Genomic DNA, 23,785 nt, shown 5'->3' on the forward strand with positions numbered 1-23,785 from the left:
GTTACGTTCTGGGGGGGCAAATGACACCACTGAGCCCCATTCTCTGCCGGGCACTGTGCTGGACCCTTCACTCACACATCCTCTCGTTTAGTGTGCACACAGCTCCACAAGGAAGGAATTACTATGCCTTTTTAAAATTGAGGTATGGGGCTGGCTCGTGGCTCACTCAGGAGAGTGTGGTGCTGACAACACCAAGTCAAGGGTTAAGATCCCCTTACCGGTCATCTTTAAAAAATAAATAAATAAATAAATAAAATAAAATTGAGATATAATCCGTATGCTACGAAAGTCACCATCTACAGTGCACAACTCAGTGGTTTTTAGTATTTTCACAAGGTTGTGCAACTCTGGCCACTGTCTAATTCTAGAACATTTTCATCACCCCAGAAGGAAACCTCGTACACATTAGCAGTCACTTCCCATTCTTCTCTTCCCCCAGTCCCTGGCAACCAGTAATCTGCTCTGTCTTTATGGTTCTGCCTATTTTGGACATTTAATAGAAATTAGATCATACACTATGTGGCATTTTGTGACTGGCTTCTTTCACTTAGCATAAAGTTTTCAAGGTTCATCCAACGTTGTAGCATGCACTAGTACTTCATGCCTTTTGATGGACATCTGGGTTGTTTTTAGTTTTGGGCTGCTATGAACTGTGTCTTTCTGTGACTGAGGAAATTGAGCAGCAGGGCAGGATGGATGCAGAGAAGTGCAGCAGTTTGCTCAAGATTATAGTTTGTAAGGGCAGAGCCATGATCCAGACACAAGTCTTTCCCTGAGACTTCTTTCTGCATGATTTGCCCTAGCCCTTGGGTAGGTGACTCAGGAACAGAGGCTGTGGGAGGTGGGAGGATACACACTGATGGCCCCTGTGCCTCCTCTTCTACACAGGGGAGATGCTGTTGCCCCAGGAGATGACCGTGGAGCTGAGCTGTGGAGTGGGGCCACTGCAAGTGATCCTGGGTCCAGAGCAGACTGCAGTGCTGGACTGTAGCCTGGGGGCTGCTGCCTCTGGACCCCCCACCAGTGTAACATGGAGCAAAGATGGGGACACCCTGCTGGAGCATGACCACCTGCACCTGCTACCTAATGGCTCCTTATGGCTGTTCCAGTCACCAGCACCCAATGGCAGTGACGAGGCAGCCCCTGGGGCCTTGGGAGTCATTGAGGGCAACTATTCCTGCCTGGCCCATGGTCCGCTTGGAGTGATGGCCAGCCAGGCTGCTGTGGTCAAGCTCGCCAGTAAGTGCCTGTGTCTGGGGGCTGAGACCGATACCCAGGAGACCTGGGGTGTGGGAAGTGGGATCTGCAGTGAGTTACTTGTACAAATGCCTCTTCTTGAGCCCACTCCCCCTTTTCCTGCCTCCCATCCTGCTCAGGAGGTCCCTTCCTGCTATTGTCTGCCCTCCCCGTTGGGTATTCCATTATCTTTCCACTTCTCCACTCCGCATTCCTCCTCCTTTTCTTTCCCTTTGAGTTCTAGAGTCTGGAGTTGTGCTCTCCTCCAGGAAGCCTGCCAGAGAGGCTTGTAAGAGCATCAAGGATGCAAAGGTGCCTCCTCAGGGAGTTCCCACTGCACAGCAAGTGGAGTGTGTGGAGTCAGGTCCCACGGTCCAGCCCATCTCTCAGGGGCTCTCAGGATGCCCAGATCACCATGAAATAATTTTCAGGCCAGAAGAAATGCACATCTCACTGTAGTCTGACCATCATGGTGATGTCAGGCAGGGGACTCTGGAGTTCATTCTGCTGGCAGCATCTGACCAGTAATCCGCACTTATCCCTGGGCTGCCTCTCTCTCCCTTGGTCTGAATTTGGTTGGTTGTGTGTTTCTATGACTCTGTGTTTCTGTGTCCCTATGTGTTTGTCTGTGTTCTCTGTGGCCTCTCTTGTGCGTTCCTCTTCTGTCCCTGCCTGTGCCTCACTGTCCTTATCCCCAGCACTCGCAGACTTCTCTCTGCATCCGGAGTCTCAGACGGTGGAGGAGAATGGGACAGCTCGCTTTGAGTGCCACATTGAAGGGCTGCCAGCCCCCATCATTACTTGGGAGAAGGACCAGGTGGCATTGCCTGAGGAGCCTCGGTGAGTGCCCTGTAGGGGTGTGGGTCCCAGTGGGCAGGGCAGAGAGGGCTCTGGGATGTGCTCAGAACTGGGATTCTTAGAGTCAAGGTGGCTCCATTTGCCTAAACTGACTTGCCAACCACCATCTGATCCCAGCTCATTTCTGGTCCTGAAGACAAGTTGGACAAGAAGTTTTTCTCCCAAGGAGGAAAGCCACCTACCAAGTTGTGGAGTTTTGTGGAGGGTAGTAGTAGAGTCCAACCGCTTGCTTTATTGAGGGGACTGAGGGCCAGAGAGGAGCTGTGGCTTATAAGGCTGCACCGTGAGCCATTGGCAGAATGTTGGTTGTTCATTCAGGGCCCTGAGACTGCTATGAGGGTTTCTCTTTTCAGGTTCCTCTGAAGTTTCTACCCCGAATGAACTTCTCTTCCTCTCCCACATCCATCCAGTGGGTCACCACCATCTGGGTCATGGAGGTCTTTCCTTTTAAACCCTCCTCTGTCCCCATAAAGGCAGTGTCACTGCAAAAGCCTCTCCCAGCCACCCTACATTCCTCTTCCTAAATCTCTCTAGCTGTGTTACCAGCTAGATCTTTCTCCTTCTCTCCTGGGTAAAGTAGGGTTCTTGAGGCTCTGAAATACTGGTTTCCAGATCTTCTTCCACTGGAACTAATCTTCTCTTGATTATGTTGAGTTGTCCCAGCTCCTCTGACTTTTGCCCATGTGTAGATGGGGGTGGAAGGTATGGGAGAAACTTCTGGGTAGAAAAGCCACAGGACAGTTGTGACGGAGGAATAAGCAAGGGTGAGAGGTCAAGATATAAGAGATCCTGTTGACTTTGGGGATGGGTTAGCCCCAGTGGTCCTCAGCAAGTCACTTCTTTTCACCCAGCCTTATTCTCTCCATCTACAAAATGAAAGGAAAAAAAGTGAAAGGGTTGGATTACATTATGGTTTCCCAAAATGTGGTCTTTGTAGAACATTAGTCCCTTAAAGCGCTTCTTGAAAAAAGTATTCTGTGTTCAAATAAAGTCAGCAAACTGCCTAAAAATCTCCTTCCTGAAGCTGGCAAGGCCCTGAGAAGTACTGTCCTGGCAAACCTGTTCAACTGTTTAACAAAGCACTTTCTAGGCACATTCGCCCAGGAACTCCTTTTGCAGGAACCCTGTTAACATCCCACGAATGAGCATTCTAGGGAGTGAACCTTGGGATATGCTGACCCAGCCTTTCTAGCGCTGACGTTTTAAGTTCTGTGCCTTTCTAAATGTGAGGCCTCTCATCACTGTTTGATGGGTGCTTCCTGGGAGTTCTATGAATCCAGAGCAGATGAGCTGGGCAAGCAAGAGCCTACTCCGGACAGCCCTGGAGAGGGTGGGAGAGAGCAGAAAAATCTCCCCTTGTTGAAAGTTACAATAGGTACCACTCAGTGAGAGCTTACCTTGGGCCAGGCACTGTGCTATAAGCCTTTTCCATATGAGGGTACTCAAAAAGTTGGTGGAAAAAGGAATTAAAAGATAATACAAATCTTTCCATGAACTTTTTGAAGAACTCTCATATGTTTTCTCACTTAATCCTTCCCACCATCCTTCAAGGAAGTTATTTCTTTTTTCTCATATTTTCTTCTACTTACTTTTAATTTATATTCCTAGCAGATGCATTTTTAAAAATTTATATGAACGAAAAGGAAGAAACAAAATTACCCATTATCCCATCACTCTTAGAAAAACTACCGTTAGTTTTGATGACTGTCTTTCTGGACTTTTTTTCTATATGTTTATAAAAATTACTTTTTAAAATTTGGGTTATATTATACATACTTATATCAATCATCCTTTTTTCAAAACAAACAGAGAATTATGTTACAACGTTGTTTATTTCCACTTAACGTAATTAACATCCTGCCAGGTCTGTGCATAAGGGTATGGTACATATTATTATCTAGATTGTTAAATAAGGGAACTGAGGATCAGACATAACTTGCCCTAGGTCACACAGCTAGCACCCAGAGTGTCAGACTCTGAAGGGAGCCCTGGCGTGGATGACACGAGAGTGTAGGTGTGATTTGACAGTTGGGTAGGAAAGCTGCAGGGTCTGAAGTCTGTGCTGCAGGGGAGTTTAGAGATCTGCAGCCCAACTGTAGCTCAGAGCAGAGCAGAAAGGTTATTTCCCCAATGTTTCTCAGCAGACCAATGGGGCTTAGACCTCCCCTCCCAACCTCTAGTTCAGGCACCATCCCGTTAAGCCACAGGCCTCACCCAGGAGGCTGGAGCTGCCAATTCCTGAGCTCTGGGAGTGTTTGCCCCGAAGTCCTCTGAAAAGTGATCCTCATCTATAAATAAGCCAGGCTCACATGTCCCAGCACATTGTGTGGGGGGAATAAAGAAATGTCTAAAACAGCAACTTGGTTATGCCCAAGGTATGTATTTTTACAAATGCCCAGATATAGTACATGTATAAATATGCTATTCATAAACTCGGCCCCGTGGTTTTAAGGAGATCATATGCCTTGGTGTAGGGTTAATAAACACACTCTTTCAGAGGATATGTGCATATTTTTGGAACTGATGGTGAAGACTAGACCCCAAGGCAATTCCCTGTTAACTACACTAATTTCTAATAATAGGGGATAATCTAGGGGATAATTTTTCTTCCATGGGAACCAGTAATTAATGAGAGCAATATTTCCCAAATCCCAGGCATTCACAAACCACTTTTTTGTTTTGTTTTGTTTTGTTTTCTTTGGGTGGCTGGTCGGTAAAGGGATCTGAACCCTTGACCTTGGTGTTACACCACCATGCTCTAACCGACTGAGCTAACTGGCCAGCCCACAAGCCACTGTCATAACTTCAGCCATCCTTACGCCATTTACACAATCACTTAATACTTTTCTTTACATTGACTTGCTCTTTTGTAACTTTAATGCATATTAAAAGAGAATATTGTCTCACTGCAATAAAATGGCAAACCAGCAACACTTGCCATAAATAGAAGTTAGCCATAAAAATAAATATATAACTACCGGAATAAAAAATGTGTGTCTGGATCCATTTGAAATCATTTTATCACCATTCACTTGTAAGAAACATGGGACTAATGGACTTAGATAACATGGGCTCACTTGTCCAGTCTTCTGCCCTACCTTCTCCCAGTGTCCATTGTGTCTGTCAACCTCACGTGACCCTCATCTAGCGTCCCCTTTCCCTGGGTGGATCTCTCAAGGGCTTAGGGTGGGGTCTCCTTAGCCCTTGGGAAATTCAGAGCAGCTGTGTCATTTCTTCTGTGTTCTTGAATCCCTGGGCCCAAGTGGCCTTTTTGGGGTGGGGGAAGCAGACTCAGGCTTGGGCTTGGCAAAAGATAATCCCTTCCCTTTGAATAGAAGTTGTTTTTCATTCTGTAAGTAGCTATTTCATTTTATTTGAAATATGAATTTATTTAAAAATGGCAAAATATACTAATTTTACTAAAAGGGCGGGGGGTGAGTCACCTACCGACGGAACACCGCTATTAGAATTTAGAGTGTTCCCTTCCAGTCACCACTGTAAACATGTGTTTAGAGCTTTTTGATCATAGTATTTATATCTATTACCTAGCGTGAGCTTATAACATATTAAGAAGGTCAGGATTGTGAAGTTGGCAGGACAGGAATTAGTTAACCTGTTTTTCAGATGAGAAAACTGTGGCCCAGACATGTAGTGTCACTTGCTAAAATCACATACATTGTGATTTTCTCTACCGAGCCATAATTGCTTCTACGGTAGAGCCAGCAGTTACAAAACAAAGTGTAGAGGGGCACATACTTTTAAAAACTTAAATTTAAAAAATTTTCATATTTCCTGGCAGGGTAGGTAAAAAAATTTTTTTTTATATTTCCAAACTAATATGTATTATTTTAAAATACATATAAAAAAGTACAACAAATAAGAGTTATCCCACTCCCAGAGAAACTCCCCACGAACTAGGCGAGCTTTGTCACACTTGACTTTTTCTGCAAATATCTTAACATATCATTTACCTATTTTCCAAAAATAGAATTGCTTCATAAACATTGTTTTGTGACTTCTTCCCTCCACTAACCAATTTATCTTGGACATTTTCCCAAGGACAGAGCTTCTAAAAACACATTTTAACACAACAGAAAAGATTTTAGCATAATGCTGATAACATTAAAGTCCAGAGTCCATCCCTGTACCGACCACCCAAACAATTAAAATTTAAAAAGAAAAGAAAAGAAAAGGTTTTAGATGAACACTGAAAGTGGTTGCACCTCACCTGTATTGGCTGCAGCAACAGCACCAGTTCTGGGGAGAGGTATTCATTCATTTGTCCAACACACATAATTAGGGAAATGTTATTTGTCAAAGGAGATATTAGCTCTTGAGTTCCTGGAGCACAATGTCCCTGGGAAGACCAGGAAACTTTGGGGTTGGGACGTGTGAGCAGCCCCTGGCAGCACAGTCAGCTGGCGAGACTCAGGGAGGTCGAGAGGAACAAGGGTCTCAGAGTCAAAGCACATTAGGTGGAGCAGACCTGCCTGGTTTCCCAGATGGGTTCTGCTTGTCCTTCCCCCACTTGTCCTTTCCCATCAATTTTTCCATGGCAGCAGGCTGGATCCTGGCCCAGGATTTTCCCTCCAACCATCTCTTGCCTCCCTGTCCCCTCCTCCCCCTCTGCCCCACACTTATGTAGGCAGCTGTTGGAGCTGAGGGTAAGAGGCTGGGGGCAGAGGTGGGTTTGCCTGTGGCATGAGGGAAGGAGTGATGGAGGTTTATATTTTTTTCTGTACGTCTTTGGGTCCCAGTAGGTTTCCAGACCTACGTCCAGAATTTTCTCCCAACGCCCTTCCTCCCCTAACCCTTGAGCTACTTCTTCTCTCCCATGTTTAGATTTTCTCAGACTCCACTTCCCCAGGAGCTAACGGATCTTCACCAAGCTCACAGCTACCCCATTCCCTCTCTGACCTTGGCCCAGCCTACATCCCAGGGACAGGCACCGTTTGCCCTATTAAAAAACAAGGACTCTCAACCTGGAGCTGACCCTGCAAGATCCAGGTGGAGGATTCAGGAGGACCCACTCACGCCCTGCTTGGGCCGGAGCCCGCTCTGCTCCCCCTGCCCCCATCCCAACCGCATGGAGACCTTCCTGCCCCAGATTACCCCATTTCTCCAGCAGGGTCTCTGGACATTTCTAACCCTCTAACTAAGAGGGCTGAGAACACCACCCTCATCCATTGTGCCCTCCTAAGTAATGCACATGTTGACTGGGGCCTGCTGGAGACCACGTCCCTTCCACAGGCATTCTCAGCCATCTAGTAGCTGCTGAGACAGGCAGGTGAGATGAACATGGCATTTGGCACCAGAGACTTAGGTTCAAATTTTAACTCTGCTCCAGCTACGAGACCCTGGGAAAATGCTCTACTCCTCTGCACCTCAGTTTTGTCAACAGTAAAATGGAGGTTGTGATCCCCTCTATCTTTGGGGCTTGTCTTGAGGGTCAGATGAAATAGCGTGAATAAAGGGGATTTTATTGGGGAAGGAGGAGGTCATACAGGTGAGTAGTAAAAAAATTCAAACTGTATAGAAACATAACAAAAAGTAAGTCCTTCTCACCCTCAAAATCCCAGACCCGCTCCCCAGACAACCACCATCACCAGGCATGCAATACATATGCAGGCATACAAGCATTCATACCCCTACACGTACGTATGGTATTGCACCAAAACACGTTTGGAGATCTCACTCCATCAGCACACATGGAGCTGCCTCCTTTTGAACAGCTGCCTGTCATTCCATTGTATGAATGTACCCAAACCAATGTAGCCGGTCCCACCCTATAGATGGACACTTGGGTTATTTCCAGTCTTTTGCTATTACAGACAGTGCTGGAGTAAATATAGTTTGACATATGTTTTTGTGCGCATATATGAGGATATCTGTGGGACAGAGTCCTAGAAGCAGCATTGTTGGGTCAAAAGGTCCCTGTAGTTTTGATGTGGTGATATCATCAACTTGTCCTGGAAAGAGGGTGTGTACTGACATGGCCACCAAGGCAGGGGTGCCTTCCCCCCAATCCCTCATCCATGTGGGGCGTTATTAAACCTTTTGACTGCGGGGAATCTGACAGGTAAAAATGGTATCTTGCAGTTTTAATTTGCATCTCTTTTGTTATGAGCCACCTTCCCTGTGGACCTGCCTACCTCACAGTTGCCCTCTCCCCCCTTCCCAAGGCTCATCACTCTTCCCAATGGCGTCCTTCAGATCCTGGATGTTCAGGAGAGTGACGCGGGCTCCTACCGCTGTGTGGCCACCAACGCAGCCCACCAGCGCATCAGCCAGGAGGCCCTGCTTCGCGTGGCCCTCAGAGGTAAGGGGGCCGGCTGGCTGGGGAAGCCTGGGGGTTTCTCGAGTCAGCCACCTCAGAGCTGGAGGGGCCTCAAGAATTCCAGGCCCTTCCTTCAAATAGGTGACGGGGTATTAGTTCCATTGGACAGGTGAGGCGTTGAAGCCCAGAGAGGCAGTGCCACCCAGCAACTGGAGATGGAACTAGGCTGGGACCCAGTACTCTGGACTCTCAGGGCAGGGCTTCTCCCTCCCTGTGGAGTATCTGTGTTCCCTTGGGTTGGATGGAGCATCCAGGGCTGGGGATGGGGTTGGGATGTGAGGCATTTGAGGACAGGTGTCACTGCCCTGAAGCCTGGTCCCTGCGCCTTTCTCTCTTACCCCACTGTGAGCTCTGAGGGCTCTGGGCACTGGTGCATTCACCCCTTGCTGCTTGCTGTGCACTCAGTCTGGCTCCCTGTGGCTTTGTGCTCTGGTACTTTTCTCTGATTCTTTGAAAACCTCCTGCGCCAGTGTGATTGAGTAGGAAGGGCATGGGCTTTGGGGTCAGAAAGACCGGTTTGAATCCTGGTTTCTCTACTCACCATCTGCTGCATGACCCTGGGCTCCTTATCAAATGTCCAGCTCACAGAGGTTATGAGAATAGATGAGACAAGATTGGAAAGTGCCCAGCTCCTAGCAGGTGCTCAGCAGATCTCACTTCAAGCTGCCCCACCGGCCCTTCACTTGCCTCCGTTTGCCGTGGCATCCCTCCCCCTCATCTCCACCCCACACTACTTCTTCCCAGGCTTAGCTGGTGGGCTGCTCTTGAGTCTGGTTTGTTCTCGCTCCTGCACCTGGCGGGGGGTCTCTGTCTCCACCTGCCGGACAAACCAGGTATTCACCGTTCTGACTAGTGACCCAGGGTTGCACTGAGAACTTGGCAGGAAATCCCGGCTCTGGGAGCTGCTGTGCTGGTGCCACGTGCTGGCAGAAACTCAAGCCCACCCTCTGCCTTTTCCATACAGGAACCGGAGGCATTGTGGAAGTGCCTAAGTTCACACAGTGCATTAATGGTAGTGCTGGAACTAGAAACTGACTGTTGTCTCCAAGTCCTGGGCTATGCCCATAACCTTGACAGTCCTCTGCCTAGAGGGTGGGTTGGATTTGGGAGGTAAGAATGGGGTAAGTGTGGCTTTGTCCAGTCATTTCTCTGGTGCTGAGTCGGAGGCCAGGCTATTCTCCTGGCTCCAAGAGAAAGAGCTCTGAGTTCCAGTGTCAGCTCTGCTGAACTTTGTGGCTACTTTCCCCTCTGTCAGAGAGAACCGTTGCTGCTCCCTGCCGCACCTGCCTCACCAGGTGACTGTGAGCATCAGGTGACATACTGCATGTGAAGATGCATAACGGTAAGGCTGCTGGCTTGTCTTCTCTTAGGGTCCCTGGCATCCACCAAGGGGCAGGACGTGGTCATTGTGGCAGCCCCAGAGAACACCACCGTGGTGTCTGGCCAGAGTGTGGTGATGGAATGTGTGGCCTCAGCGGACCCCACCCCCTTTGTGTCCTGGGTCCGACAGGGTGAGTGGAGAAGGAGGGGCAGGAGGGGACCAGAAGATGTGGGAAAGGAAGGATGTGGCATCTCACATGCCTCCATGTCAGGGAGCTGTATCGGTGACCACTGAGTGTGGCAGGAACTCCTCTCCCAGGGTTGGGTGTGGTCGGCAACAAGGTCGGGGCTGCGTGGGGAAGCTGGACAAACTTAATCATCAGTCTGGGTAGCATGTTTCCTTTACAAAACACTTTGAGTCTACCCCTCCCCAAATCGTTATTGCAGGCCCACGCAGGGCAGGCACTGGGTTAGATTCTCCACCTTACTTATTTCCGTCCCTCACAACAGTGTTGCAAGTGAGTGTTTGAGAGCTGGGAAAGTGCCATCCAGTCAGGTGGAACCAGGATCCCACTGCCGGTTTAACTACAAAGTTGGCTTTGGTCTCCCCCAGCATGCTGTGGCCTTTGTGTGGCTGGCGTCATGCTGGGCACAGTGAACAAAATACACAGATGAGGGAGGCAGACCCTGCCCTCTGAACTCACAGTCAGGTGAGGGTGATAAAACACAGACACCCCCATGACAGTATCAGCTAGCAAGTGAGAAGTGTCAAATGGGACTGAGTTACTGGAGATGCTATCAGGGTAATGAGAGCACTGGACCAAAAGTCACTTTGCAGTCTGCCAAGCACTTTTCACATCTATTCTCCTGTCACAGCCTCCAAGAGCCCTTTGAGTAGAGTAGGAGCCAGGACTATTATCCCAGTGGGCAGATGAGAAACCCGAGGCTCAGAGAGGCACGTGGAGACCGGGACCCAAGCTTTAGAGCCTGTTCTTTCCAGTACACCACTCCTTACTGTCCTGTAGAAGGAAAACAAGGATTATATTTGTTTCCATTTGTCGAAAAGAAGTGTTTTGTCCCAAGTTGATGGCAGAAGTAAATCTTAAATCTAGCTCTCTTTACCCTTTCCCTTGACTCATTCTATTACTCCATGCTGCCTCCTTATAAATTTGTCTCACATTCAAAAAAGTATATTATGAATATAGTTTAAAGAAAAATAAACTGAACAGCTATGTACCCAACACTGAGCTGCGGAACTAGGACAGTATTGGTATCACTGCACCTACGTAACCCACACCACCTTATTGGACTTATGACACTTGCCTAGCTAGGGGGATCTCAGGGCCAGCAGGACCCTCATACTATTTCTGGAGTAAGTTTGTGGTGTAACCCAGAAGTCCTAATACCAATATTTCTCAAATCCTGGCAGTCTCAGTCCATTTTGTGTTGCTGTAAGAGAATACCTGAGACTGGGGAATTTATAATATACAGAAATGTATTAGGCTCACAGTTCTGGAGGCTGGGAAGTCCAAGGACATGGCACAGGCATCTGCCAAAGGCCTTCATGGTGTGTCAGCCCATGGCAGAAGGCGGAAGGGCAAGAAAGGGCAAAAGCAGGAGGGAAAGGGGCCAGAACTCATCCTTGTATCAGTAGCCAACTTCCATGATAACAGCATTAATCCTAATCACCCCTTAAAAGTCCCATCTCTCAACACTTGCATGCACTAGAGATTAAGTTTCCAACACATGAACTTTGGGGGACACATTCAAACCGTAACAGTGGCCATGCATGAGGGAGCTTGTTAAAACTGCAGACTTCCGCCCTTCACCTTTGGAGAGTTATGATCCAGGACTCTTAATGTTTAACAAGGGCCCTAGATCCTTGCTACTGAAAGTGTGGGCTTTGGATCTACCAACTGGGGCTAGTTAGAAGTGCAGAATCTGGGGCCCTGCTGTTCTGTGATTCGTATGCATAGTAAGGATTTGAGAATTGCTTTCCCAAAGGATCCTGATGCCTGTGGTTCTGGGAACTCACTTGGAGCAACTCTGCTAATAGCACTTCTCCATGGAGACTAGGAAGAGAAGGGCTGGAAAGGAACTTCATTCCTGACCCTGGGTACTGTTCCCTTTCCAGGAACTTACTGCACAAAATCAGGGAAGGGGTATGGATTTTTTGTTTTTGGCTTGATTCTATCTGACTGCAACTGCAGTACTTGTTCATTGTAGAAAACTGGGGAAAAAACAGAAACAGAAAACATCCCACCACTCAGAGATAAAAATGGTTAGTGTACCAGTATATTTTCTTCTAGGCTTTTTTTTCCTATACATATGCACATTTTTTTCCTGAAACTTAAACAGCATGCTGTATTTACAGTTCCAAGTCCTATTTTCATTCAACAGCATATCATAAACATTTCCCCATCTTTAAAACTTATTCAAAAAATAATTTTAATGACTATCAAATAATTCATCATTTGAGTCTAACTATAATGTAATTCACCAGTTCCTAGGTCGGGTTTTTCAGTCCTTTCCAGTTGTCCACTATTACTGTTAACACTGCTCTGATCCGCTCTGTTCACAAATGATTGCCTGTAGTTCTTATCATTTCCCCAAACATTCCAGCCAGAAGTGGAACCCCTGGCTTCAGGGTCAGAGTGGAGTCCTTTATGGCCCTTTCTTCAGCATTGCAGTTTACTGTTTTTAAAAGTGTTTCCCAATTTGATAGGTGAAAGTTAACGTCTGTGTCTTTATGTGCATTTCTTTGGTTACATGAGGTTGAACACTTTTTTTCTTTCTTGGCCATTTGCATTTCTTCAGTAGATTTTCTGTTCATGTCCATAAGGCAAGGGCTTTTTAAATGGTTTTCATTTCACATCAGGGTAAGTCTCTGCACACGTTCAAATCTTTGGTCTGGTCAGACCTTACCTGCCCTGTCTTCATCATAGTTCTGAGTTGACACCATCGGGAAGGAGTGTGTCCTTCTTGAGAGAACTGAATTTAATAATGGTAACAGTAATAACTGACTAGCGTACTGAGCACCTGTCATGTGCCTGCACGGGGCCAGGGGTTCTCACAGGCCTTATTCTTTCCACCCTTGCAGCGGTCCTTCCAGCTAGGAACTATGATGTCCTATTACAGACTGAGACAGTAGAGCTCAGAGAGGGTCACCGGGTTAGCAAGAGGAGGAACTGAGATTCGAACTAGGGACTGTTGTATTCACTTTCCCTGGGTGTAGAGGGTTCCTGAGGTCCGGAGAGTGGATGGATGGGCGGTGCCCAGCACCACCCTCCAGCGCATCTCCTTCTCCTCCCCCAGATGGGAAGCCCATCTCCACGGATGTCATCGTCCTGGGTCGCACCAACCTGTTAATCGCCAGCGCGCAACCCCGGCACTCCGGCGTCTACGTCTGCCGTGCCAACAAGCCCCGCACGCGCGACTTTGCCACGGCAGCCGCGGAGCTGCGCGTGCTGGGTGAGGCGGCGTGAGGGGTGGAGGGGCGGGTGTGGGGGAGGCAGGTTAGTTGCGGCCGAGGGGAAAGCGGGAAGAGGACAGCGGGCAGGTGGACGTATTAGAAGGACTGAGGGGGGTGCTGGCGGATGCAAAGGGGTAGGCTGGGGAGGACGAGCTCGGGAGAGGAGTCCTCGCGAGGGGGAGCCACTGGAGAGAGAGGAGGTAACTGGAGGATGCAGTGGGGGAGCTGAGTCGGGGATGAAAAGAGAGGGGTGATTAGGGCCCGGCTCGGGTCATTGGGGTGGGGGGGTGGGGACCTAGGTAATTGGGGGAGGGGTGGGACAGGTTATTGGGGGAGATAGTGGAGTGATCTGGGTGGTACTAAGAAAACTAGGGGAGAGGGTTGCCCGGGGTGGGATGAACGGGGAAAGGGTAAATCTGGTAGGTGTGGGACACTGGAGGGTGGGGGAGAAGGAGGTGGGTAAATGAGGGTGTGGGGTTAGAAGGGGAGGAGCCGGGGTATTTAGGGGGGCTGAAGAGGCCTGGGGACAATTCGGGGAGAGGAAGAGGATGGTCAGTGTGGGGCTGGGGTAAATGGGAGAACAGGGTAGATCTGCGTTGAACTAGATTAGTTTGGGGAGGTGAATCGGAGAGAGGTTAGAGAGATTGGAGCGGGGAGTCGGGGCGGAGGGGGTTGCGGTGTTTGGGGATGGGCAGAGCCCCTGGTGGCCGGAGGCCGCGCTCAGCGTCGCCCCTCCCGGCCGCAGCGGCTCCTGCCATCTCGCAGGCGCCCGAGGCGCTGTCGCGGACGCGGGCGAGCACGGCGCGCTTCGTGTGCCGCGCGTCGGGGGAGCCGAGGCCGGTGCTGCGCTGGCTGCACGACGGGGCGCCGCTGCGGCCCAACGGGCGCGTCAAGGTCCAGGGTGGCGGCGGCAGCCTGGTCATCACCCAGATCGGCCTGCAGGACGCCGGCTACTACCAGTGCGTGGCTGAGAACAGCGCGGGAACGGCGTGCGCCGCGGCGCCGCTGGCGGTGGTGGTGCGCGAGGGGCTGCCCAGCGCCCCCACGCGGGTCACGGCCACACCACTGAGCAGCTCCGCCGTGCTGGTGGCCTGGGAGCGGCCCGAGCTGCACAGCGAGCAGATCATCGGCTTCTCCCTCCACTACCAGAAGGCACGGGGTACGCCTGCCCGGGACCTGAGACGCCCCGGCAAAGACCCAGTCCTGGCGCAGTGGGGAAGGGGGACACGTTGGATGACTGAAGGGTTGGGTGCCTTTGGGGATTAGATGGGATGAGGTAGGAGCTCACAAGAGAGACAGACCCAGGCAGGAATGGGTTAGGCAGTGGACTTCAGCCTGGTGCTGGAGGGGTCAATGTGTGTGGCTCTGCTTCCCCTCGACCACGTTTGTTATGAGAGAGGAGGGAGAAGAGGGTGCTTCTCCTTCCAGGGAAAATGCCCTCGCATTCCTGGAGCCACCTCCCACCCCAGCTAATTAACTGTGGCAGGAGTCATTTCAATTAGACACCAAAAAGAACTTATTAAACAGTGCAGGAACTAATGCAATGAGATTAGAAAGGGAGTTTATAATCTGATTATCTAGGGTGATTTAGCTATAAATAAACTATTCCAAAGACTGGGAAAGTGTGAAGGACAGACTCCAGCTGGCCAGCCCCTGGAGTGTCCATGTGATAGTCCTCTTGTTCCCTGTGTCACCACCCCAGGCATGGACAATGTGGAATACCAGTTTGCAGTGAACAATGACACCACAGAGCTGCAGGTTCGGGACCTGGAACCCAACACTGATTATGAGTTCTATGTGGTGGCCTACTCCCAGCTGGGGGCCAGCCGCACCTCCACCCCCGCACTGGTTCACACGTTGGATGATGGTAGGGCCTCTGGACCTGCAATGGACAGCTTGGGGCCCAGAGAATTCCCTGGGGATGGTAGTTCACCTTCTTTTTACTATTTTATGCCAAGGCACTTGTCCTGGCCCTGTGTCATATTTTGTGCCCTGAAAGGGACTTAGCAGGGGTTCTCCTCCCCAATATACAATTGCAGAAACAGGCCTAGAAAATGAGAGTGTCTTGCCCAAGGTCAGAAGTACAGCTGGGACTTGAGCCCAAGTCTTGTGATTCCCCATATCATACAGTCCTTCTCCCTGATACCACGTACCATCCAGTTGGGGTGGGGGACAGTGACATCAACCCATTGGCTGTGGAAGTTTGTGCCCCAAACTTTTTTCCAGCTTCAGGGTGGGAAGGATGTCCCCTCATCCTCCAGTGTAGGGCTCCCCTGAGAGGCTCCCTTTCCTCCCTCAGATCCTGGTCCTGGGCCTACTCCTGACTTGCTGTGTGACGTGGGCAAGTCTCTGACCGCTCCTGAGCCTCACCTTCCACGTCGGTGGAGCAGAGCTCATGCTGATGTTCTTCTGTCTCAGTCCCCAGTGCAGCGCCCCAGCTCTCCCTGTCCAGCCCCAACCCCTCGGACATCAGGGTGGCGTGGCTGCCCCTGCCCCCCAGCCTGAGCAATGGGCAGGTGGTGAAGTACAAGATAGAGTATGGTTTGGGAAAGGAAGGTGAGTTGGGGGCAGGCAGCAGGCATGGTTGGAAATTAGCAACGTGGAGTGTCAGTCAGAGCAGCTGAGACCTGAGCAGAGTTGGGGGGAGTCAGGAAATTAAGCAGAGTGGTGGGGTGGGGAAAGGTGAGCCCGGAAGAGAGGAGGGTGGGCTGCGGTGGGGTCAGCAGGAATGAAAAGGGAAAGCAAAGAGGGCTAGCTGAAGACAGAGGAAGGCCTGGGTTCTAGTCTTCCCTCTCTACAGTGGCAGTATGTAATCCTGTTCAGTTGCTGCCTCAGTTTCCTTATCTGTCAAATGAGGCTACCTGCCTGGAGTCTCTTCCAGCTCAAAAAGCAGAGGAGGGATGTGGGGGTAGAAAGTGTGCTTGTGGGATTGGGGGAAATGGGGCATTGGGGAGGGGGTGTTAGGGCAGATGTAGGTAGTCTAGGGGAGTGGTTAGGAAAGGGGTAAGGAATGAGAAGAAAAGTGGTTCAGGGCCAAGGTGAGGGTGAGCAGGGAAGGAAGGGTGAGGAGGTGAGCTTGGGATGATCAGGCGGTGCTTTACGGTCTTCACAGTCAACGCTTTGTGCCTGTACCCTGGTGTATGTTGGGGTGGGGTCATGGTCACTGACAGCTCATGGGGAGAGGGTAAAGCAGGCCATGGTCCTCCCTCTGATGCTGAGCCGAGGCTCATGGCCTGCATCAGCCAGAGTTGGAGGCCCAGGTATCAACCCCAGAGCCATGGAGTCTGCCCAGGCTCTGAGGGGCCAATGCTGAGAGGGCCTCGGTCTCCAGTGGGCACTGAGGAACCAGGATCTGAGGTGGAAGGGTCAGTGTAAGGGGTTCAGGAGTCATGGTCCTCAGGTGGCCACCCAGCAGCCCATCTTTTCTGTCCCAGCAGATCAGATTTTCTCCACCGAGGTGCCAGGGAATGAGACACAGCTTACGCTGAACTCACTTCAGCCAAACAAGGTGTATCGAGTAAGGATTTCAGCTGGCACAGGGGCCGGCTACGGGGTCCCCTCCCAGTGGATGCAGCACAGGACGCCCAGTGTGCACAACCAGAGCCACGGTACGGGGTTGTGGGAGATAGCATGGGACAGTGTGTGTGACTGTGTGGGTGTATGTGTGCCCTTGGGAACTAGTGCCCCCGCCCATCAGAGATTTTCCATGGCTCCCCCTATTTGACAGGTAATAGGAAGGCCTGAGTGTAGAGGTGAAGGACTGGATCAGGTGTCCCTTCTACCTGCTGTGTGACCTTGGACTAACCATTTATAACTCTGAGTCTTTAATTCCTGCAAGGGGTGGTGTGAGGATTAATAATGTCTTACAACTAAAGTACTTAGTACATAATAAGAACTCATAAAATAGTGGCTGCTGCTTCTTAATCATTTTGATTAATAATTATGATGGTTATTTTTGTTGAGAGATTGATAGTAGAGTGATTAAAAGGTAGTCAAAACCCAGTACATACTATGTGTGTGACATTGGGCAAGTTACTTAACTTCTCTGAGCCTCAGTTTTTTTATCTCTAAAATTGGGATAGTAATATTTTTGCTATTTTATAGGTTTGGGAGTGTAAAATTAGCATACATGCGCAGATTGCTTAGGACAGTATCTTTCACATAGTAAGCCCCCCACTCAGGCTCCAAGTGGGGCTCCCCACTCTAATGGCTCCATCCCTCCTTCCCGGCCTCAGTAACCCCTTGCCTGCATTCAATCCTTCAGGAGGCTTATGGAGGCCTACTCTGTGCCAGGTACTGTCAACCCTGCCCCAGAGGTGCTCCTGGCCAACCCCTTTGCAAACGCCCAGGAGACACGCGGCATTCCCAGCACTCTGTGCTTGTGGAATAGTGAGTTCACCTCTAGACCAAGTCCAGGCCGGGCATCTAGGGCGGTGGCTGAGAGCTGATGCGTTGGGAGAACGCTGGCAAGTCTCTCACTGAGTGCATCTTCCTGCCTCTGCCCCCGACTCTTCCCCTCCTATTCCTGGCCTCCTCATTCTCTATTCTCTTCCTCCTTTTCCCCATCCCGCTCCTCTGCCCTCAGTCCCTTTTGCTCCTGCAGAGTTGAAGGTACGGGCAAGGATGGAGTCTCTGGTGGTGTCATGGCAGCCGCCCCCTCACCCCACTCAGATCTCTGGCTACAAACTGTACTGGCGGGAAGTAGGAGCCGAGGAGGAGGCTGATGGGGATCGCCCCCCAGGAGGCCGTGGAGACCAGACTTGGGATGTGGGGCCGATCCGGCTCAAAAAGAAAGTGAAGCAGTATGAGCTGACCCAGCTAGGTGAGGACGGCTGGGGACGGGAGTGGGCTTAGCTTCAGTGGGGACTGGACAAGCTGGACACAGAAGTTAGAGATGGAATGCTTTCTGGGGTGGGAGGGTGACCCCAGAGGTCCTCTAGCTAGTAGGTGACCCCTGTGACCTTCCCCAGTTCCTGGCCGGCTATATGAGGTGAAGCTCGTGGCATTCAACAAACATGAGGACAGCTATGCGGCGGTGTGGAAGGGCAAGACAGAGAAGGCTCCCACGCCAGGTGAGGGGCTGGGGAGGGAGGGAGAGGCCTCAGTAGAGGGGTCAGCGAGCTGCCTCCTTTTCCTCTCCTCCGGGCCAGCCTGTGGGCAGGCAGTCCAGCAGCCTCGGCCCACCCAAACCCGTTCTCCTGGGGTCTGGGGTCTTCTTCTGGCTCCAGACAGCCTGTCGTAGAGAGAAGCTCTAGTTTGTGCATGTCTTTGAGGCCTACTATCATATTTTCATTATCCATGAACAGTGCTAATTTGGGAGGTTTGGAGAGAGAAACTCCATGGCTGATCAGTCACTCCTGACCCCAAGTTTGACCTTAAAACAATTTTTAAAACACATCTGCCTATATCACAATATCAGATTAACTCTCAGCTCCAGGCACGGAGAGTATCCCTATGTGGCCTAGTGGGAAACTGAGGCTCAAAGAGGTAAAGAAACTTGTCCAAAGTTACGAGGAGCCTAGACCAGAGCCAGGACTCCTGGCTGCCAGGTGGAAGTCTTTCCACTGCAGTACACTGCCTTGTGTCCCCGTATGGACCCCTGGGTTGCCCACCATGACACTTCCTTACCCCCAACTTCCCAGGCTGATTTTCAGCCATGTGGTTTAGCAGAAGGAGCATTCAACCAGAAGCTAAGAAACCTGAATTCTCATTCCAATTGGTTCGTTTATTCATTCAACAAATATTTCACTAAGTGTCTTCCACATGCCTTTGTTCTGGGAATTTAGTGGCGGACAACACAACACAGGTACCTGCTCTCATGGAGTTTATTTTATTTTATGTTTATATAATAAACACATTATCATGTAGTACTTACATATTCCAGATATTTTCCTATCTACTTTACAAATATTAGCTAATTTAATCCCCATGACGTAGGTACTATTATCAGCTCCACTTACAGAATGGGGGATGGAGGCACAGAATGCTTCTTCAAGGTCACACAGCTAGTAAGTGGCAGTGCTGGAACTTGAGCCAACGCAGCCTGGCTCCAGAGTCTATGCTCTTAATTGCCATGATTTTCTGCCTCTCTCTGTATTACATTCTTACATGCAAGTGTTCCACAGTCTGCTATATGTATGACCTTGGCAAAAATCACTTAAATTCCTGGGAGTCTCAGTTTCTTATCTGTGAAGCCGGAATGATGATGCCACCCAGCTCACAAGATCAAGAGAGAAGGTTCAGTCTCTATCCCTTCGTAAAAAAACAAAAAAAGAGAGACAGAGAGAGAAAGGAAAAGAGCGAGCACTGGGAACTGTGAACCACTATCCATACTTAGGGATGAGTGTCCTCTCTCCCTTCTCCACACTCATTTTCACCTTCCAGACCTGCCCATCCAGAGGGGGCCACCTTTGCCCCCAGCCCATGTTCACGCAGAATCAAACAGCTCCACATCCATTTGGCTTCGGTGGAAAAAGCCAGACTTCACCACAGTCAAGATTGTCAACTACACCGTCCGCTTCAGCCCCTGGGGGCTCAGGAATGCCTCCCTGGTCACCTATTACACCAGGTGGGGAAGAGTGGCCAATGCTGTAAAGGTGGGGGGAGCACAGATGGGGGCGGGGGGAAGGCAGCCAGTGGTGATGAAAAGAGAGACCCTGGGATTCAGGAACTTTTCACTTCCATGGCTCACCTGTACACTGGGGACACACAGAGGATCTGCACAGGGTCCACTTCCCAGTCCACTGACCAGATGGTGGGAAAGGAGAGCCAGCCTGATCCTGTCCCCTCACAGCAGAGCCTTGTTCTCACCCTTTGGAGAACGTGGTGCAGGACAGACCTGTTTCTCCAACCTCAGAGGGCTCCCAATCTGATGGGGAAGAGAGCCCTGCCACTGCTCTCAGAGCCACCTCCCACCCCCATCAGATGGGGAGACAGAGCCTGAGGAGCTGCTGGTGTGGCAGAGGAAGCATCACATAAAAAGCAATTGGTACATACAATTGCAGCTAAGGCAAAATTAAACCAAGGAAAAGATGCATCAGAGATGGTTCCTTGGGTGGAGAATGACTTGGATTAGTTCAGGAAGGTTTCCTGGAACAGGGAGCCTGACTTGGAGATTGGACATGGGGCAGCATATATCCAGATGGCTCTGTAGGTCCTCTGGATGGTGTTAGTGGCCTCCATGAGTCAGGGAGCAGCTTCCCTTCCCAGGATAGGGCCTGGGGCTATGGTTGAGCAGAGGTCTAGATTTGGAGGGGTCTGCCCTGCTAGGAGAGTGTGCGTGAGGGCACTAGTCATGTTTTTTGCCTCTGCAGTTCTGGAGAAGATATCCTGATTGGTGGGTTGAAGCCATTCACCAAATATGAGTTTGCAGTGCAGTCCCACGGTGTGGACGTGGATGGGCCGTTCGGCTCCGTGGTGGAGCGCTCCACCCTGCCTGACCGTGAGTGGCCCCCGGCCCCCTGGCCCCAACTCATCTTCTACCCAACTCCTTCTTGCCCCAGCAGCCCTCTTTTCTGAAACATCCCTCAGAAGCCCAAGGTTTGGACAGAGCTGAGCAGAGAAGAGTTTCTGGGAGGGAAGGAGTGGTGGTAAAATCCTCTTTCAACACACACACTGTTTTCCAGAAATTCCCCAGCTAGAGATCAGACCTCATCTTTGCATCACAGTTTGTTCTAGTGAAGGAAGAAGCAGGGAGACCATGTCCTCACGCTCTGTCTCCCACCTGCCCCCAGAGCTGGGACTCTTTGTGACCTTGTCTCTCCCTGTCTCCTCCCCTGCACCCTAGGGCCCTCAACGCCCCCATCTGACCTGCGCCTGAGCCCCCTTACGCCATCCACTGTTCGGCTGCACTGGTGCCCCCCCACGGAGCCCAATGGCGAGATTGTGGAGTATCTGATCCTGTACAGCAACAACCACACCCAGCCTGAGCACCAGTGGACCCTGCTCACCACGGAGGGTGAGGGCTCCTGCCCCAGGGCACCTGAGCAGGAGCTTCCCCAGCTCTTCCAACCTCTCCAGTGGCTGGGTTAGCAACGAGAGTGGGGCTGGGATTTGTTCTAAGGGTTTCTGGGAGGAGTAGGCAGAAGCTCCTGCCTGAGTAGAGGAGCAGACCTTCCCAGTCCTATTTTCTGCTTAGCCTTGCATCCCACCCTCACCCTATCCACCATCCCTGCTCTCCCTGCTTTCCTCCCCGCTGCCAGGAAACATCTTCAGTGCCGAGGTACACGGCCTGGAGAGCGACACTAGGTACTTCTTCAAGATGGGGGCACGCACAGAGGTGGGGCCCGGGCCCTTCTCCCGCCTGCAGGATGTGATCACCCTCCAGGAGAAGCTCTCAGGTATGAGGGCCAGGAGGAAGGAGTGGAGTCCACACTGGGGCAGTCTAGGTCCCCAGAGGCCCCTTGAGTTCACTTCCAAGCCCCTGCCTCTAGGAACAATTACATTTTCATTGTTTTGGACAGCTGCCCTCCTGGTTTGGTGGGGACAGGGCAAATTTGAAGGGGAAATCAGTGTGGTTCAGTGGTGACTTGGTCTTGATGTTAGATTCATGTGGAACTGCTGTGGCTTACAGACTAGTTTCTTCAGGGGATTGCTTTCAGTAGAGGATTGGCTTGGTGAGGTGATGAGCTTTTTGGGGGGGTGGAGGTGAGCAGCAGGATGGCTACGTAATTTGCAGGGCCCAGTGCGAAATGAAAATGTGGTGCCCATAATTTTAAAACTTATTAGGAATTTTAAGATGGTGACAGCACAGCATTAAACCAAGTGGGAGCCCCATGCAACTGAATGTGTTGCACACCCACGAGACCAGCCCTGGAGGGCAGGCAGGAAACGTGTTTCCCTGAAAAGCCAGTTTGATGAGGACAAACCACCACTTCTGGAGGTGTAGCGGGGAGAACAGTCAGAGGGTGAGGTAGCGGTAGTCCCTGCCATGGGTCCCTCCTGTCCACGTATCAGAAGATTTCAAGCATCCAAAGGGTGAGACTCAGGCTGGTGGTCTCCTGGGGAATCCCCAAGTAGTCCTGATATATGAACCCTGTGCCCTTCTCCTGTCCTTGACCTACTCTGTCCCCTTTTTCTCCTCCACTAGACACCTTGGACATGCACTCAGTTACGGGCATCATCGTGGGTGTCTGCCTGGGCCTCCTGTGCCTTCTGGCCTGCATGTGTGCTGGCCTGCGCCGCGGCCCCCACAGGTGGGCAAGGGAGCCAGTCTGATCACAGAGAGGGGAGATTTCCAGGAAGGGCTGCAGAATGGGCAAACAGGGAAAGTGACCATGACAGGACCTAGGCACTCCCAGGAGCCCCATTAAAATTAGGACTCTGGGATAAAGGGATCGGGGGTGATGTTCTCAGGAGAATTGGGATGGACTTAGGGGAGCCCCCAGCCTAGCCCCCTCAGCAAGGGCAGGCAGAGCTGCCTTGCTCCTGCTTCCTCTGTAGCCACCAGCATCTTGGAAAGACGGGCCCCAAACGTGCAGATGCCTGGAGCCAAAGGAGGAAGGGCCTCGTTTGCAGTGTCAGCCTGTTTTGAACAATTGTAATTTCCTACTAATTGCACAGACCAGGAAACCAAGTCCTACAGATGGAACCTGCCCAGAGACATAGGTTGGACTACATCCCAGTACCCCCTTCTCCTCACTCTGACCACTGTGCCTCTCTTCCCATCTTCCCTTCTAGGGAAGCCCTCCCGGGCCTGTCCTCCACGGCCACTGCTGGGAACCCTGCATTGTACTCCAGAGCCCGGCTTGCCCCCCCCACTTCCCCAGCTGCCCATGAACTGGAGTCTCTTGTGCACCCCCATCCCCAGGACTGGTCTCCACCACCCTCAGACATGGAGGACAAGGCTGAAGTGCACAGCCTCATGGGTGGCGGCGTTTCAGACTGCGGGGGTCACTCCAAGAGAAAGGTGAGCCTGGAGCCTGGGTTGGTCATAGCCCCGCGCTATGGCTCATTCCCAAATGGGACACCAGAGGGCACCAGAGCACATCGTGTGACCTGTGAGAGAGCCCGGCCCCCTTCCTGGGCCAGCTGCGTGAGGAGAGAGCTCTCTCCCTCTCTGAGAAAGGGTTGGTAGGGCTAGAAAGCGGGTGGGCCCCAGCCCTGGCAGAATAGGTCAGCCTGGTTCTCACCGGGGGAAGGCCCCCAGTGGGCGTTTGCAGGTGACTCGGAGTGGCCAGAACACCCAGATCCCTCCTCATCACAGGAGCTGGGGAGACCTCTAAGACCCACCACTCCCCAATATGGGGAGAAGACGTTGATCAGAGCTAGGCTGTGGCCAAGTGGGACTGGGGCTAGAATAAGGCGAGGCCCTCCGCAGGGCAAGTCTCCTCCGTGCCAGCAGTGGTGGCCCAGCCTGACTCTGACCAGTCCTTACTTCACCCTTTCCCTGCCTTTGTGGGGAAGGAGAGCCCACCTGGCTAGGGAACCTTGGGCTTTGCAGAGCATGTGTGCAGGAAGACGCATCTTCAAATTCTCCCCGCTGGCTCTCAGCCCTTTTTGTGCCCCTCCGCTGAGACTTGGGGAGGGGGCTTAACAGGGAACCTATTGGGAGGGAGATGGTA

The 23,785-nt window shown here is 51.2% G+C and overlaps 1 protein-coding gene across 5 annotated transcripts in view; it reads left to right on the forward strand.

Moving 5' to 3' along the window:
• Nucleotides 1-23,785, forward strand: part of IGDCC4 (immunoglobulin superfamily DCC subclass member 4) — a 37,483-nt gene that overhangs the window by 9,805 nt on the left and 3,893 nt on the right. For 3 of the 5 annotated variants that reach the window (XM_063089579.1, XM_063089575.1, XM_063089578.1), the window contains exons 2-18: nucleotides 889-1,239; nucleotides 1,935-2,076; nucleotides 8,277-8,413; nucleotides 9,802-9,942; nucleotides 13,067-13,222; nucleotides 13,969-14,382; nucleotides 14,926-15,090; nucleotides 15,642-15,779; nucleotides 16,658-16,831; nucleotides 17,809-18,045; nucleotides 18,194-18,295; nucleotides 19,608-19,791; nucleotides 20,537-20,664; nucleotides 21,010-21,180; nucleotides 21,425-21,562; nucleotides 22,312-22,417; nucleotides 22,902-23,130. In XM_063089579.1, the coding sequence (XP_062945649.1) occupies nucleotides 894-1,239; nucleotides 1,935-2,076; nucleotides 8,277-8,413; nucleotides 9,802-9,942; nucleotides 13,067-13,222; nucleotides 13,969-14,382; nucleotides 14,926-15,090; nucleotides 15,642-15,779; nucleotides 16,658-16,831; nucleotides 17,809-18,045; nucleotides 18,194-18,295; nucleotides 19,608-19,791; nucleotides 20,537-20,664; nucleotides 21,010-21,180; nucleotides 21,425-21,562; nucleotides 22,312-22,417; nucleotides 22,902-23,130 (3,108 nt within the window). In that variant the 5' untranslated portion in view covers nucleotides 889-893. The remainder of the gene's footprint in view (nucleotides 1-888; nucleotides 1,240-1,934; nucleotides 2,077-8,276; nucleotides 8,414-9,801; nucleotides 9,943-13,066; nucleotides 13,223-13,968; nucleotides 14,383-14,925; nucleotides 15,091-15,641; nucleotides 15,780-16,657; nucleotides 16,832-17,808; nucleotides 18,046-18,193; nucleotides 18,296-19,607; nucleotides 19,792-20,536; nucleotides 20,665-21,009; nucleotides 21,181-21,424; nucleotides 21,563-22,311; nucleotides 22,418-22,901; nucleotides 23,131-23,785) is intronic. The other 2 variants (XM_063089577.1, XM_063089576.1) reach the window with 2 other exon arrangements.

This window comes from Cynocephalus volans, chromosome 3 (assembly GCF_027409185.1).
Source record: "Cynocephalus volans isolate mCynVol1 chromosome 3, mCynVol1.pri, whole genome shotgun sequence".
NCBI classification, from domain to species: domain Eukaryota; kingdom Metazoa; phylum Chordata; class Mammalia; order Dermoptera; family Cynocephalidae; genus Cynocephalus; species Cynocephalus volans.